General features: G+C 41.8%; 1 protein-coding gene across 2 annotated transcripts in view; it reads right to left on the bottom strand.

Annotated features, from left to right (window-relative positions):
- The window catches only part of SYTL5 (synaptotagmin like 5), a 105,183-nt gene that overhangs the window by 36,646 nt on the left and 53,781 nt on the right, over positions 1 to 14,756 (bottom strand). For both annotated transcript variants that reach the window (XM_025205200.1, XM_025205192.1), the window contains 3 exons: positions 10,525 to 10,650; positions 2,621 to 2,777; positions 2,125 to 2,254 (listed from right to left, as the gene is read on the bottom strand). In XM_025205200.1, coding sequence (XP_025060985.1) covers positions 2,125 to 2,254; positions 2,621 to 2,777; positions 10,525 to 10,650 — 413 coding nt within the window. The remainder of the gene's footprint in view (positions 1 to 2,124; positions 2,255 to 2,620; positions 2,778 to 10,524; positions 10,651 to 14,756) is intronic.

Raw genomic sequence — 14,756 nt, forward strand, 5'->3', positions numbered from 1 at the left:
CCCCTCCCTCACTGCAGGGGGCGCTGATCTGCCCCCCCACCCCACGCCTCTTCCCTCCCCCCTCCCCTTCCACCACACTAGACTTACCAGCTGCACTCAGCTCTCCAAGCTGCCGGGCACTACTCCTTGCTGCCTGCATGCTGCACTGCGGCTGCACGCACACATGAGCATTTATCGGCCAACCTATCAGCTGCATCAGGCCAATTTCCGATACAGCCAATTTTCTTTATATCAGTACCTATCCGATATTGGACCAATGTATCGGTGCACCTCTACTATGTAAGTGTCATATGGTTACTCTCCACCTAGCTTTTGACTTTGAGGCAAGGTCTCCTGCTTGGACTGTCACAGTATCCAGGATGTAGACAGCAGGTCTAGAGTTAGTTAGGCCTAAATGTTTAGGGGGACTCTTGTAACCCTTCACTTCACTTCCACAAATAACTTCAGGTTTCAGGGCTGAATGAATAATAAAAATACCATGTCTGCTACTGTTGTTTCTTATGTGTGGTGAATGGGCACAGGCTTCTAGGCTCTGGGTCCCAGGCATGTCTCTCTGTACCCTGACATAGCAGCTTAAGGTCAACAATATAAGAATACCAAATGCTTTGGGGAAGCAATTCCCTTAGCTCTCCCCAAAATAATTGTTACAGCTGATGTGGCTTCCTTCTCTATGTGGTGGGAAAAAGGCAGTCTCTTTAGCAGGATAAGACATGGGAAGTTTTGATTTAGTTAGTCCTCCCCCACCCCCTGAACTGTAGCTACAGCTGGCTTAAGAGAAGGATGTCCCCAGTCACCCCTTTCAAGTTCCCCCAGAAAGAAAAAAATCTGCTGGATCCACTGTCCTATGTAGATGCCTTCCCCCATTGTCAGACTGCCTAAATGTTTCTTCACTTTCCTATCTGCTTTAGGAATATGAAGCTAAATATTAATGCCCAATCTTTATTTTTAGAAATAACAAGAAAGAGAAAACCCCTCCATATACAAAGAAAACTAGTAAAAAAGACCTCTTCCTACAGCTGTAATCTGTCTGTTCAAAGACACATGGATGCTTTCAAGCAGAAAAATCTAAGGTGAAGAACACAGTGTCTTTGATTAGCTCTGTGGGATATGCTACCAGGTTTCTGGTAAAGGCTAACCCCAGGTGAAACAGAGTGACTGAGCCCCGCTGTGAACCAGACTAGCTTGTAAATCTGAAAGGCTGAACAGGGCTGGTTTTGAGAACGACTGAGTGACCAAGAAGAGTGAAAAGATCCAGGGATTCTTGACTTTTCAGCTTCAATTAAAAAAGGGTGATCTTCAGTAGCTATTGGAAAATGGTTCTGAGCACAGTTTGTTACATATATATCATCTCCCTACTGGCTTCCTACAATCTGCACCCCCCAACCAGTAGGTCTGTCCTTCTGCCAGAGTTATGCGGCATCAAAATCCAACCAAGAGGCTCATGTTGTTGAGGTCATTTGGTCCCATATAAGTGGGTATAAAACATAATCAAAATCAAAATGCTAGCATTTTATTAAGGTGCCAATGACCACAAAGTGTCAGGTTTATGACCCATTTGACTGAGGGTATGGATGCACGTACATTTCGAGATATTTCAAAAGGGAAGCAGGTGTTACATTATAATTGTTGTGCATGGACAAGACAGGAATGACACAAATCAAATACATTAAAACTGCTCCAATTTTAACATTGCTTCCTCCAGAATTAAAGTTGGAGTAGTTTTGCTACATTTATATGGTTCCTAGCTTGTCCACAAGTAACAATTGGAGTGTAACAGCTGTTGCCCTTTTGAAATGGCTCCAAATGTACATGTGTCCATACCTTCAGAAAATGCCAATGAACACAACATCTTCCACTGATTTTTTTCTTAGAATGAATCATTTGCTAGAATGGCTGTAATGCTACATGGAGTTAGAAAGACCCTTTTTCTAATGTGAAAAGAAGTAAAAGTATTCTTTTTCATTTTATAAGCCTGGTACTTTCAGAATTAACAAGAAATTTAACTACATTTGTATCTGATCACCTACTATGTACTTTAAAAAGAAAACCCAGAAAGAAAGAGTGGAGCAGAGGGTAGAAGGAGAAGAATTTCACAGGAAGAACAGAGTACTGGGAAACACTTACCTGATGAGAGAGAAACCCTAGAAACTGCAATTGAAGGTGTTCCAGATGCCTTTCTGCAATGCCTCTTCACTAAGTTTTCAGGTATGCTTTCACTTCCTGACATAGAAGTGCCATTTTCTAAATCAGCTTCCTGCTCAATAAGAAGAATACATATTCCATAAATAGTATACATGGAAGTCTCAGGCCATACCATTTTAATTTAATTTGTGTGAATGGAAAAGATTCTGCTAGTATGTTAGTTAGTTTTTTAATATTTGTAATATCAGAATAATATTTGTACTTGGAATCATGGATCCATTGTGCTTTATGTCCTATCAAAATGGGAGATTTTCCATCACAATGGGATTAAGGATTAAACAACTATCATTAGAAAGTTTGATGTTTCTCAGCTGCAAACTGCTCTGATAGGGCAACTAGTGACAAAAACCTGGATGATTATGGTGCTGGTGATGTGTGAAGGGGAGACATGTATAGTCGGCAGCATCACTATATTCACCTTGCTGTAATCTGGAGTCATGCCATGCGTACTGGGTGCTGGTGATCTCTGATTAACTGGAGTGGACACATTACTCCAGTTTGCTGGAACCACTGTGCCTTTCAGGTTACCTGGTATGCTCTCCGCATCATTACTACCCAGTGAAAGAGTACTCCCCCTGAGGAAAAGAGAGAATAATGCACCATATGAATAATACATGATGCACTGTAGGAATCTGGGCGCATGAAAGGTAAGAATTAGTGAGAACTACTTAGGAATATTGTTTGTTTACATTGTTTTAAGTATGAATCTTCAAACTGTTAATATTTCAAGCATTTTGTGGGTGAACAGCATTACTATAAACCCATGAGATTGTTTTCCTGCATGTGGGTAACAGATGTAATGAAACAAATACCTGATGCAGTGGTCCCAGAGTTGACATTTGCCATCATTTTACTCCTCAGTTTATCAGGAAAATAACCATGGTTCTGGCTTTCTCTGTAGACTCATCTAGTGCCAACAAGCACTCCAGAAGAGACAGCTAGCTCTGCATAGCTAAGTTGCTCACAAGCCTTCTGGCTGTTCTCTCTCAGGAGGGAGAATAATCTATCATTTAGCTATTGACTAATAGCTGCAGACCCCAAACTGGCTGACAATTTCTCTATGACCTAAATGACCAGTGCAATCATACCATGTTTTGGCAGTGTATCTGATGGTCAACAAACTGTCAAAAACAAATGGGGTTCAAAACACAGAATATGCATGTCACTTAGCAAAAGAGCCAGTTGGGATTTCTTGGATGGAACTTATCTCATGAGAAAATGCTGACAATTCAAAACTAGCATTATCATATCACATTCAGAGTCATTGCACTGAACAACTCCTTTATCACAGTAGAGACTCCTAACAGAACTACTCTTGAACTGGCAAATAACATTCTTGAGCATGACAGCTTATATCCCTCTAGCAAATTCTGTTACAACAGACTCCACTTCAGTATTTTATTCAGATTGAACATATTCTATTTGGGGAGCAAAGTATGTGGGTAGGGATAAATCTAGGGGTGGAGTGGAGCATGATGGTGCTATCACACCTTCCTTAACTATGTAGCTTTGGTCTTGATGCATAGGAAATAAGCTCTCTGCCACTGGTTTTTAACCTGCCCCTCCCTTCAACTATGTAGAGCATGGACCACTGAGCTTTCTGCTGCATCCCTCTTTTCAAAATCCTAGATCCACTCCTGTACTTGGGTGACTAAAAATCTCTCTCTCTTCTCATAAATGTAACACATAAATATTCTCCCACTACAAAGAAAATGGTATATTCTGGCAAAAGCTATACATGGATCCAGGATTTTGGATGTAGATGGTGTGGCATATCATCATGTTTAACACAACACATATTTTTCTTCAGTTAAAGAGAAACTAGATACTTTAACGATATGTTGAGAGGGCTAGCATTATATCACTCCATGTAAGATCAAAGCAAAAACAAATATAACTATAACTATTTGACAGAATAAAATAAACACAACAAAGAGTCAAAATAGTCAAAAGTTATTGTGTCATTAGTCCTGTAGCCATTATAGTTAAATGCATGTCTCTCAGACAGATTCTTAAGACAAAATCTAGCTTTCTTGAGTGCCTTGACAATGACACCGATATTTCATTGTCATTCATTTCTGTAACAATATGTATGGATCTCAGAGGTAAAACCAGCAGCAGCAGTAAGGAAGAGTCTGAAGGAGGAACACGAAGTGAGGGGGAGGAGACAGAAAAAACAAGAGACTTAGAGAAGCTGGGGGAGAAGAGTAGGCCCTGAAATAACTCTGTAAGAAACTGCTATAATAAAGACACTGTTTATATTAAGCAGGGGGACAGCCTCTAAGTTCCTTGATTACCCATACAGGGTCACATGAAACAATTTCTACACCTGAGTTAATATTATCACCCATGAGTTAAGGCTTTTAGCTAGTGCTAAAAACAGTCTGCAGGGCTGTGAAATAGAAGAAAGACAGCACCAGGAATGGCTAACAGACAGCACAGTTTCAGAAGAAAGGATAGCTTGAATAGTGGAGCATCAAGAGCATTAAAAAGGATAGAAGGTTGTTAACACTTGTGGAGTACAGGAAAATTAACAAGAAACAAGGAGATGACAGTGAGCCATAAAGTCGATTGTCTGTCTCAGCTTGAATAAACATGTGGCTGCCCCTCTCAAGCATTTGGTTTTAAAGTTTGGGGGGAGCAGGAATCAAAGGGGGGTTCAACCGCACCACCTCACCCCTCCTTGGATCTACCTCTGATAGCCTCTATGTTCTGTAGCAGGAGTGGGCAGCCATTTTAGTTGGAGGGCCACTTAATGAGTTTTGTGTCCTCTCACAGGCCACATTTCTCTCCCTCTCCTCTCCCCACCCAAACCATCCCTGCAGCTACAGCACACCCTGTTCCACAATGTCCCAGTCCCGTCCACAGCTTACACCTGCTTGCATGCTGAAAGCAGTGCTGGGTGGGCACTAGCATCATCTGTGGATGCTGCCATTTACGGACACCACCAGCAAGTTCCCAGTGGGGGTAAGGGTGACTGTTTGGGACCACAGTTGATGCACTGATGCAGCAGCGTCAGCTGTGGACCCAGGTGGATGCTCCAATTCCCACTCTGAATCTGCTGGCCATGTCCCCAGCTGATGCCAGTGCCCACCCAGTGCTGCTTCTGGCGCACAGGGCAGGAGCTTGTGTAAGCTCTGAAAGGGGCTGAGACATGCCTGGCATGACCCAGCAGGCAGAGCCACTGACTGCCTGTGGGCCAGATCCCATGCCTTTGCGGCCTCTGTGGCTGCCCACCCAGGGGCCAGATACAATCAGCTGGCAGGCTCCATCTGGCCTGCGGGCCTTATTTTGCCCACCCCTGTCCTATAGCCTTGAAGAATCCTGGAGCCAGAGACGACTTCAATTTCTTTATGCGTTTGCTATGAAAAAAAAATGTCAAAGCACAATCTTTTGGTCTTGTTCTGCCCCATGTACTTCTATAAAGATTCACTGCAGTTAAGGGAGAAAACTAAGATCACTTTTTGTCACTGGCACTTTATTGCTGCTGTTGGACATGCACACTCCTACCAATTGGCATTTAAGACTGCTATTGTATGACAAAACCAAAAAAGGAGCACCTGGATTTTATTGCATGACATCATAAATGAAAAATGGTAATGACTTAATTACAAAACCTGTGATTAAGGATGTTCTCACTGAGTTACCCAAAAAAAGTTGTTTAAAAAGAAAAGTAGGTAAACATGGAAAAAGTGCAGGTACATGAACCCCAACATGGATCATCAGATGGATTTTGATTCAGGACATCCAAATCTACAAGGCAGACATCTGCCACATGAGGCTATTTTCTCCTTTACCCTTACGTGGGTCAAGTTTCAGAGGGGGAGACTGCCCATTTTGCCACTGGTTTACTGGTTTATTTAATAGACAATAGCAAAACACTGGGAATCATAGAATCATAGAGCAGCAGGACTGGAAGGGACCTTCATAGGTCATCGAGTCCAACCCTCAGCCTGAGGCAGGATCATCCCTATCCAAACCATTTTCTATAAATCCATCATATAATCTCTTATTAAAACTACTGTCAACCTTGACACGACATAAAATGCTGACCTTCCACAGGTCAAGTAGGAGGATCACCACAGCCAAAATCCTGCTCGTGTAAAGGGTTGTTAACATATGCTCAAGAGATCCCAGGTGGAGGGACATGGCCTCATTTACAGAGGAAGGGGCCATGTCCACTCACTGTCCACACCAATCTGATCATGGGATAAAGTTCCTCCCTGACCCCAAATATAGCGATCAGTCTGACCCTGAACAGTGGGGCAAGACCCTAGCCAGGAACCTCTGGCTTTAAGTCCAAGCAGGAGCACTGGCACACCCCAGTCAAAATCACCAGACTTGGCTGTAGCCAATGTCCAATGCCTCTGAGGAAGGTTTAAAAAAACAAAACAAAATAAAAAATTCTGACATGTATGGAAAAGTGATGGAAAGTCCACAGCTGCCCTAGGCAGTCTATTCTAATTGTGAAGAAGTTTTCCAGATATCCAATCTAAACCTACTTTGCTGCAATTTCAAGCCATTGGTCCACATCCTAGTCTCTTCAGCAAGACAGAAAACGTGTTCTCCCTCTTCTTTATAGCAACCGTTCAAGTATTTGAAGACTGCTATCACGTCCCCTCTTAAGCACCTTTTCTGCAAGCTGAACATACCTAGCTCCTTCAGCCTCTCTTTGTATGACTTCCCTTCCAAGCCCTTGATCATCTATGTCACCTGTCTCTGGAGCCATCTACACCACACCTCCAGAGCTCTTGGGGAAGAATGCCTTTTGCTATTTTTGCTAGACATGTTCTCTTGCAACCTCCTACGTGTTAGCTGGAGATGGGGACAAACTAGTGGATGACAAGCCCATGACTTTTCGCTTCTAAGCCCAATGCAACTTCCCCCAAACCAAAGATGTTTGGAAAGAATAAGTGCATGTGCCCTCTCTCTCACTTTCCTATTTACTTTGTGGATTACAGACTTATGCTGAAAGCAAAGGTCAAATTACCCTAAGGAATATACAGAAAAAATCAGGACCCTTGATGTCTCAAGATGCTTTTCTAAATTGTTTCAAATCCAAAAAGATGTAAAGGAAGATTAAATGATCTTTTATCTTGTTTTTAGTAATCACTATTTACCTTCTTAAATTAACAATAATGTAGACTGTAGATACATCACAGAATCTCATGTTTGCGTATTGGTGCTTTTTAATTTAAAAAGGTATGAATAAAATCCCATCCTGAAAACAGCAAGCTCTGCTTACTAGCTATTCCACAGAGCATAGCCTTATGAGTTCAGTTTCTGCAGGTTGTAAGATAATGTATCCATCCTGAACACACGGATATGTCAACATGTGCTTTGAATATCTCTATTGACACAGGCCATTACCTTGGCAGGGTGAGGCTGTAGTGATGGGCAAAGGTAGATATTTCCAGATAAAGTCTTTTTGAAGGTTCAGATATTTACAGATAAGTTCACCCTATCCATCTCTCTGAATTTTTGTAGGATGTTCATCACAGGACTCCTTGAACACCCAATATAAAGACTATTCTGTTTGACAAAAAACAAACTAAAGAAAAAAAACCCATTGCAGTCTACTACTTGCTTAACCTCCAGAGACTACAAAAAGAACCTGTGCTAAGCAGCAAGATAGTCCTGGTCTTCAATGCAAAGCTTTCTGTCATGCCCAATCCTTCCAATTTAGCAGAAAAAGTACTGATAAAAAATAAAAAGGAAAGAACAAAAATACACATTCTGTTCTAACAAAACACTGAGGCATGAATCACTGCTGTGTACAAAAGGTCCAATTACCCAAAGGAAACCATGGAACTGTGTTTCTGGATGAGAAACAGCTTTAGTGTTTGTCTGGCTAGTGAGATAGATCTGTGCAGCATACTGTTCAGAGTGAATAAAAGCAGGTTCTGAATCTTCAGGGAGACTGTGCATCAACCTTATATGTCTTGCAGAACAATTAATAATTATTGCCTAAAATATAATTCAGAAGCAAGGAAGGAAATAGGTTTCAGATTTCAATTACAAGACTCACATGTAATTCATTAATCAACACTAGATTCTTTTCAACCAAGACCTTTCAGTTACCAAAGCAATAAAGATTCAAACCAATGTTAATATTAATAGCTTGGAAGTTTTATTTTTGAATGTTATCTTTGTTCTTGAATGCATACAAGTATTATTTCATTTTCGTTCCAATCATCCAGGACTAGCTTTTTAAAATATTTTAACTCTCATTTTAGGCATCAAAACAAACAGCCAGTTCTATCAAAATTCATAGTTTCATCTCCATTGACATACCATTTTCACCTCCAGAAAATAAGGAAAAATAACCATTTAGGTGTCCTTACTGTATATCTGTTTCAAAACAAGGAATATTGCTATTTAATATTAGAACTTTCTGTTTGCAGACAGAATGAAGATAGACTATATTTCAATCCAGACTGTAAAATTCCCAGGTAGATGAAACAACGAGCACTCAGCAAAGAAAACTGGTCTATGTCCAAAATAAATGATCAGATAAAAAGGAGGAGAAAGGTAAAAATCACAGATTTGTAGAACCGGAAGGGATCTGTAAGATCATCAAGTTCGGTCCCCTGCCATGGGTAGGAAGTTATTGGGCTCAGACAAGCTCAACAAGGTGCCTGTCCAGACTCCTCTTGAACATCTCCAAGGACAGTACCTGCACCACCTCTGCTGGGAGTGTGTTCCAGATTCTGGCAACCCTTACAGAGAAGTTCTTCCTTACATCTAGCCTGAATTAACCCTCTATAAACTTATGTCCATTGGTCCTTGTCCTCCCTTGAGATGCTTTCCTGAAGAGATGCTCACCTAAGTCTTAGTGCTCACCCTTGATGTACATGTAGGCAGCTATCAGGTGACCTCCCAGCCTTCTCTTACTCAAACTGAGTAAGAGAGGTAGTATATATCAATTACTTAAATTCTGATTGTTACATACTCCCAAAAGTATTGTTTATAAATAGCAATACAGGATCATTACTAGGGCCATGCAAAGCTTCGGTCCCTGATTCAATTCAATTCAATTCAATGGCCAAATCTCTGAACCTGAATCAAATCAGAGGACCTTTTAATCTCTCTGAATTGAATTGGAACCCTCCAAATCGATTCAGAGATTCGGACACAGAGACAGCTTTAATTGTTTTTTGGTTTTTTGGGGGTTTTGTTTTTTTTTGTTTTTTTTTTGTTTTTTACACACCTCTAGGTAGCAGGTGGCTCATGAACACTGCGATGCTGGGGCGCATGGAGTGTCCCACAGAAGTGCAGGGGGCTCCCCAGAGTGCTCGACAGCACACCCAGAAGTGGACCAGAAGCACTTCCGGTCCACTTCCAGATCTGCCAGGGAGCACAGGGGAGCCTCGCTGCGCTCCCCTGGCTCAGCGACTAGTGCTTCCTGGGCCTGGGAGGACACCTGGGGTCCCCCTGCAGCCAATCGCAGAAGTACTTCCGGTCCGCTTCTGGGTTCGCCACTGAGCACACAGGGCCTCCCAACACTCCTGTGGGATGCTCCATGCACCCCAGCATCACAGCAATCACAAGCCGCACTGGTACCTCGAGGTATGTAGAAAAAACATTTAAAGCTGTGTCTACGTCTGAATCGCTGATTCTCCAAATTAGCATTGAATCTTCAGATTCAGATTCAGCCGAATCAAATCAGGGTCAGTGATCTGAATTAACAAATCAAAACACTGTCCCCAATACAGGCAGAATCTAAATCGAATAGGGTCTGCTTCGCATACCACTAGTCATTACTCCAGGAAAAACTGCTCAAAGAATTGTATTAAAAATGATCAGAATTATCATCATGAAAAGACATGAGAGGGTGTGAAACATTTTACAACTGATTTTTTGTCAAGTAAATTCACATTTGTGTATTAAGGACTCAGTCTGGAAAGCTCCTGAGTGTGGCTGATCACCAGGGATCCTGGTTTTCTCCAATAAAAAAATCCCCAATTTTTGGATTAAAAAAACTAATCCAAATCTACATTTTTCCATGATCAGGATGAAACACTACTATACATATACATATATGCTGTTTAATTTTATTCATGGAAAAATGTGGATGGGGGCAGGAGGGGGGCAAATTAAAAAATTGAGGATTTTTCTTTAACAGAGAAAACCAGGATCCCTGCTGATCACAAATTGTTTTTGAGCAAAAAGGGGACAATATTTCCATGAGAGAAAAATCCTGTTTGTCAGCCAGTCCTGACACACAGGACTCAAGAAGAGTGCAAAGTAGTTCACAAGACTGTGAAGGAACTGAAGGCTCAAGCTATTACTGAATTATCATCAGATTGTTCTGTTCCTTACCTGTCTGAATAAGGAGTAGGCTTGTCATTATGCAAACTTTGGGTTTCAGCTGCTGAATTGATGTTTCTTCCATTGTCAGATTTCCCAATTGCAATTTCTCCTTTGGTTACTGCCCTGAGGACCCTCCTATTTAACAGAGAATAACAAAACAGGATGGAAATGCAAAACAGAGGCCCCTGCTACATTTTACGTATATTACTGGTTAATCATGCTATACATTTAGACCAGCCACACATGAAAAATAAGACCAGCCACAAGTACAAAGCAATTATCTCATAATTAACTGGTTAATTGCATAAGAAATTTAGACCAGTCACATGTGCAGAGTAATTATTACATCATAAAAATGACTGTTCAGCTCTAAAAAGAGCCAAACTGCTACAACACCAGTGCTTGAAAAGGTGTAACAACTTTATAGCTGGTTCCTATCCAGCTTTAATCTGGAAGTGTAGCAGGGCGCAGAGGAACATTTAGCTACTGTTGCTACTTTGAGATAGGGAACACAAACACTGGTTCTGAGGGTGCCAAGCTACCCTGCTGAATCAGTCACAGGGACAACTACTGAATCTACTGGGGCCTAATACTTCACAGATATCTTCTAGCTGCCTCCAGTAGACAGAGAAGGGGTAAAGACTAGCAAAGACCTTGGCAGCATTGCTCCTGCTGTTGTGTAATGTGGACAAAGTTGGAGGCAGGGCAGGGTCAGCTGTTCATCAGCTCATCGGGTATAAACACTTCCTGCCTAAACCGTAAACCAATACGTCACAACAAATAACATTAACCACACTATTAACAAATGCATTTTGTATATGCCTTTGCATCTATAAGTAATTTTCAAGCTATGGCCTTGCCAGACATAGAAGCATAGAAGAAAAAGACATGCTGGGTAATTTGCTGATGTAGACTATTCAGACTCTATTAGCTGTTTTGCTCTAATCAGTCTAATTGTTCTCATGGCTCTTGAAAAAAAACTGAGTAAATTCTTTCATGTGGTAATTATAGTAAGAGCTTTCATCTTAATAACAGCAAGATCAGAGTAATCTCCCATATTCAGTGACAGAAATATTCCAAAGTACAGAGGGACCCAAAATGGCGCAGTAATATTCCTCATTTTTCTCTTCTGGCCCCCCCATGGATATTCTCATTTTAGGGCTTTCAATGATGCACCTCTGATGAAAAGTTCAGGTGCTTCAGTTTTGTTTTGTTTTTTTCACAAGAGCAGCTCAACTGCACTTGATCATATGAAACCCCTCCTCAGTTTTCAAGGGGGTTATTGTTAAAGCTACTTCTTGTTTGTTTGTTTCAAGCTGCTCCTAAGACAGGGCAATGCATTGTAAATATATGTTTTCTTCGTTTTAACTACCTGGATACCTCATGGCTAGAGGTATAATGATCAGCCTGACTTTGGGTCTTTTTAATGACACAAATCTATCTGTTTTTGAAGCAAACACTACTGAACAACCAGCCCACTCATCTCCAGTGAGTCAGACTCTTATACACCATATTTGTTTGCATGCAATACATGCCTTTCCCCCCAAAATCTCCCCTCTACAGTTGATGTGCCTTAAGGGGGGGGAGCTAATTTTTTTCCTTGCTGCAACAGAAGTATTAAGAGGCAGTGTTGCAAGATAGCTACCTGCTTCTCCCTCAGGCAGCAAGTAGAAGTGACGTCCAGTGTTAACTCTTTCACACGCATTCCCAAATTGGCAACAGTTTTTGGCTGAGCAGCCAAATAGGTAGCCAGACTTTTCAATTTGAGAGCTGCTATGCAAAAGTTAATTCTAGACTTTATCTTTCCTGCTTCCTGTCCCAGAAAGAAGCTAGCCACTCCATGAAAAATCCAGCTCCGGGACAAGACTGCAAAAAGCTTTTCTGCTACATTCTGGGTGTGCCTACATGTGCTATTAAGGTGACGCAATAAATTGGGCTGGAGTTTATTGCTCTCAGGTGCTGTATTTGCATGCGTTCCCAGGACCGCATCATGTTGAGCCAGGTCAGAGTAGCCCCAGGTGGCACAGGGCCTGGGGCATCAGCCTGCCAGTCCTAGGCTGCTCCAACCTGGCTCAATGTGGTGCGGAGGGGCTGGCTGGGGCATGAGGGTGCTCCAGTGTATGGCTAGCCAGCATGCAGCCCCTGTACTGAATCACCCAGGCAGGTTGGACAGGGTTCAGAGGAGAGCTACCCGCTTGGTGAGAGGGCAGCAGGACAGGCCCTACGAGGAGAGACTGAAGGACCTGAACCTGTTCAGCCTCAGCGAGAGGAGGCTGAGGGGGGAACCTGGTGGCTGCCTACAAGCTCATCAAGGGGGATCAACAGCAAATAGGCAGAGCTCTTTTCTCCCCAGCACCGCCTGGGGTGACGAGGAACAATGGTAATAAGCTGATGGAGAATAGGGTTAGGTTGGAGATCAGAAGGCAATATTTTACAGTTAGGGTGGCCAAAATCTGGAACCAACTTCCCAGGGAAGTGGTCCTCGCCCCTACCTTGGTCATATTCAAGAGGAGTTTGGATGATCACCTGTCTGGGGTCTTGTGACCCCAGCATTCATTCCTGCCTGTGGCAGGGGGTCAGGCTAGATGATCTGTTCAGGTCCCTCCCGACCCTAGCTACTATAAAACTCTGAAACCCGCACGCCCTAGCCACCTGTGTCAGTGTCTACACACACAGTGCTACAGAGTAAAAAACTCCATAGCAGGATAGTACTTTTATTTACAAGTACTCCCCTGCTGCAGAGTTGGTTAGTTTCCTGTGCCCTAATAGGGGTGCATGTGTCCATGCAAGATGTTTACTACAGAGCTAATTAGTCTACAGTAATCATCTCGGGTAGATGTACCCACTGTGTCCCAAAACCAAGGTGTGTGTTTTATTTGGGGGAGTGTGGTATGTGAGAAAATACAGCACCATGCTATTTCATTTCCATCTTCCCATTGAGAGGAATATTTCACCTGGGACACAGATAAATGAAACAGGCAAAAAGATGATAGTCAACTACTGGTAGTTTCCTATAGAAGAAACTCTGATAACTGAATTTTCAAGATGAATTCAAAAAAGGATTTGGTTAGGTTTCTGCAGACCATTCTGCTGGCCAGAATGCTACAGCATATTGCTAATCTCATTCACCAGTGTCTGACATGATCTGTATATTAAGATTCCAAGTATGTTTAGATATAGTTGCAGGTCCTTTAAAATAAAACCTCAGTAAAATATATGAGCATTAGCCCCCTAAAAAGGAGTTAAGTAAATAAATACTTCTGAGTATTCGGGCCCAGGCACCTAAATGTTGGATACAGAAACATCTAATTTTTAGTCACTTAAATCCTTAATTGGATCTAGCTCCAGTTGTACTTGTACTTTTGAAGAGTGTTCACAACATGAATAGTAAGTGCTCCAAGCATCAACTCACCTACAGAGACAAATTTTCAATATCACCTGAACTGTAATTACATTCAACTGTTATTACAACCTTTCTGAGGCTGTACCACCTTCGTCTTAACAGGAATGCTCAGAAGCAGCAAAAGTTGCTCCTTTTGTTCAATGTTAAGCAGGCCAAAGGAGGTCAAGTAAATTTTCTAAGTGATTGATTCAACACATTCTATACTAAACACTTAGCAGCAGTTGAGTTTTCCCCTCTAATCACTTGACCCCTACTGTCCTTATAATTTATCTAGTCTATATGCTGAACATACAAGTGGGTAGCTTCACAGTCACTGGTAATTCCCAGATTCTTAAGGGAGTTCTTTTCTTGCAAAGGATCTCTGTAGGGGTCTGTATTACACATTAATATTATTTTTGGGTTACCAAAAACAATTTGAAAAGTTGAAAAAAAATCCTGTTTTTCTAACTGCCAACCTGGTTAACTCAGCTCCAGGATATGAAAGCTAATCTGGGTTCTTTACTTCTCATGCATCATCATCAATTTAAGTCCAGTAACACCTGTGTATCCCCAATGCCTTACACTTTACTGAGGGGATAGCCTCATGGAAGGGTGTACAGATGTCACTGAAGTCATAATGTGCATAACATAATTTTACCTAATGAAGACCATGAGTAAAAGAAAAGAATACATTTTCTGATCCCAAAGTGAATGTATAGAGTTAGCAGTTGGGAATAAGGAGAAATCATTTTAACCTGTAAACTGAACAAATTTTGCATAGAAGCCCTTGAGAGAAAGCACAAACAAATCCTCAAAATGATCGTTTTACTGACACACTGAATGTGTTACTCCCTCAGCA

This window comes from Alligator sinensis, unplaced genomic scaffold (genome assembly GCF_000455745.1).
Source record: "Alligator sinensis unplaced genomic scaffold, ASM45574v1 scaffold243_1, whole genome shotgun sequence".
NCBI classification, from domain to species: domain Eukaryota; kingdom Metazoa; phylum Chordata; order Crocodylia; family Alligatoridae; genus Alligator; species Alligator sinensis.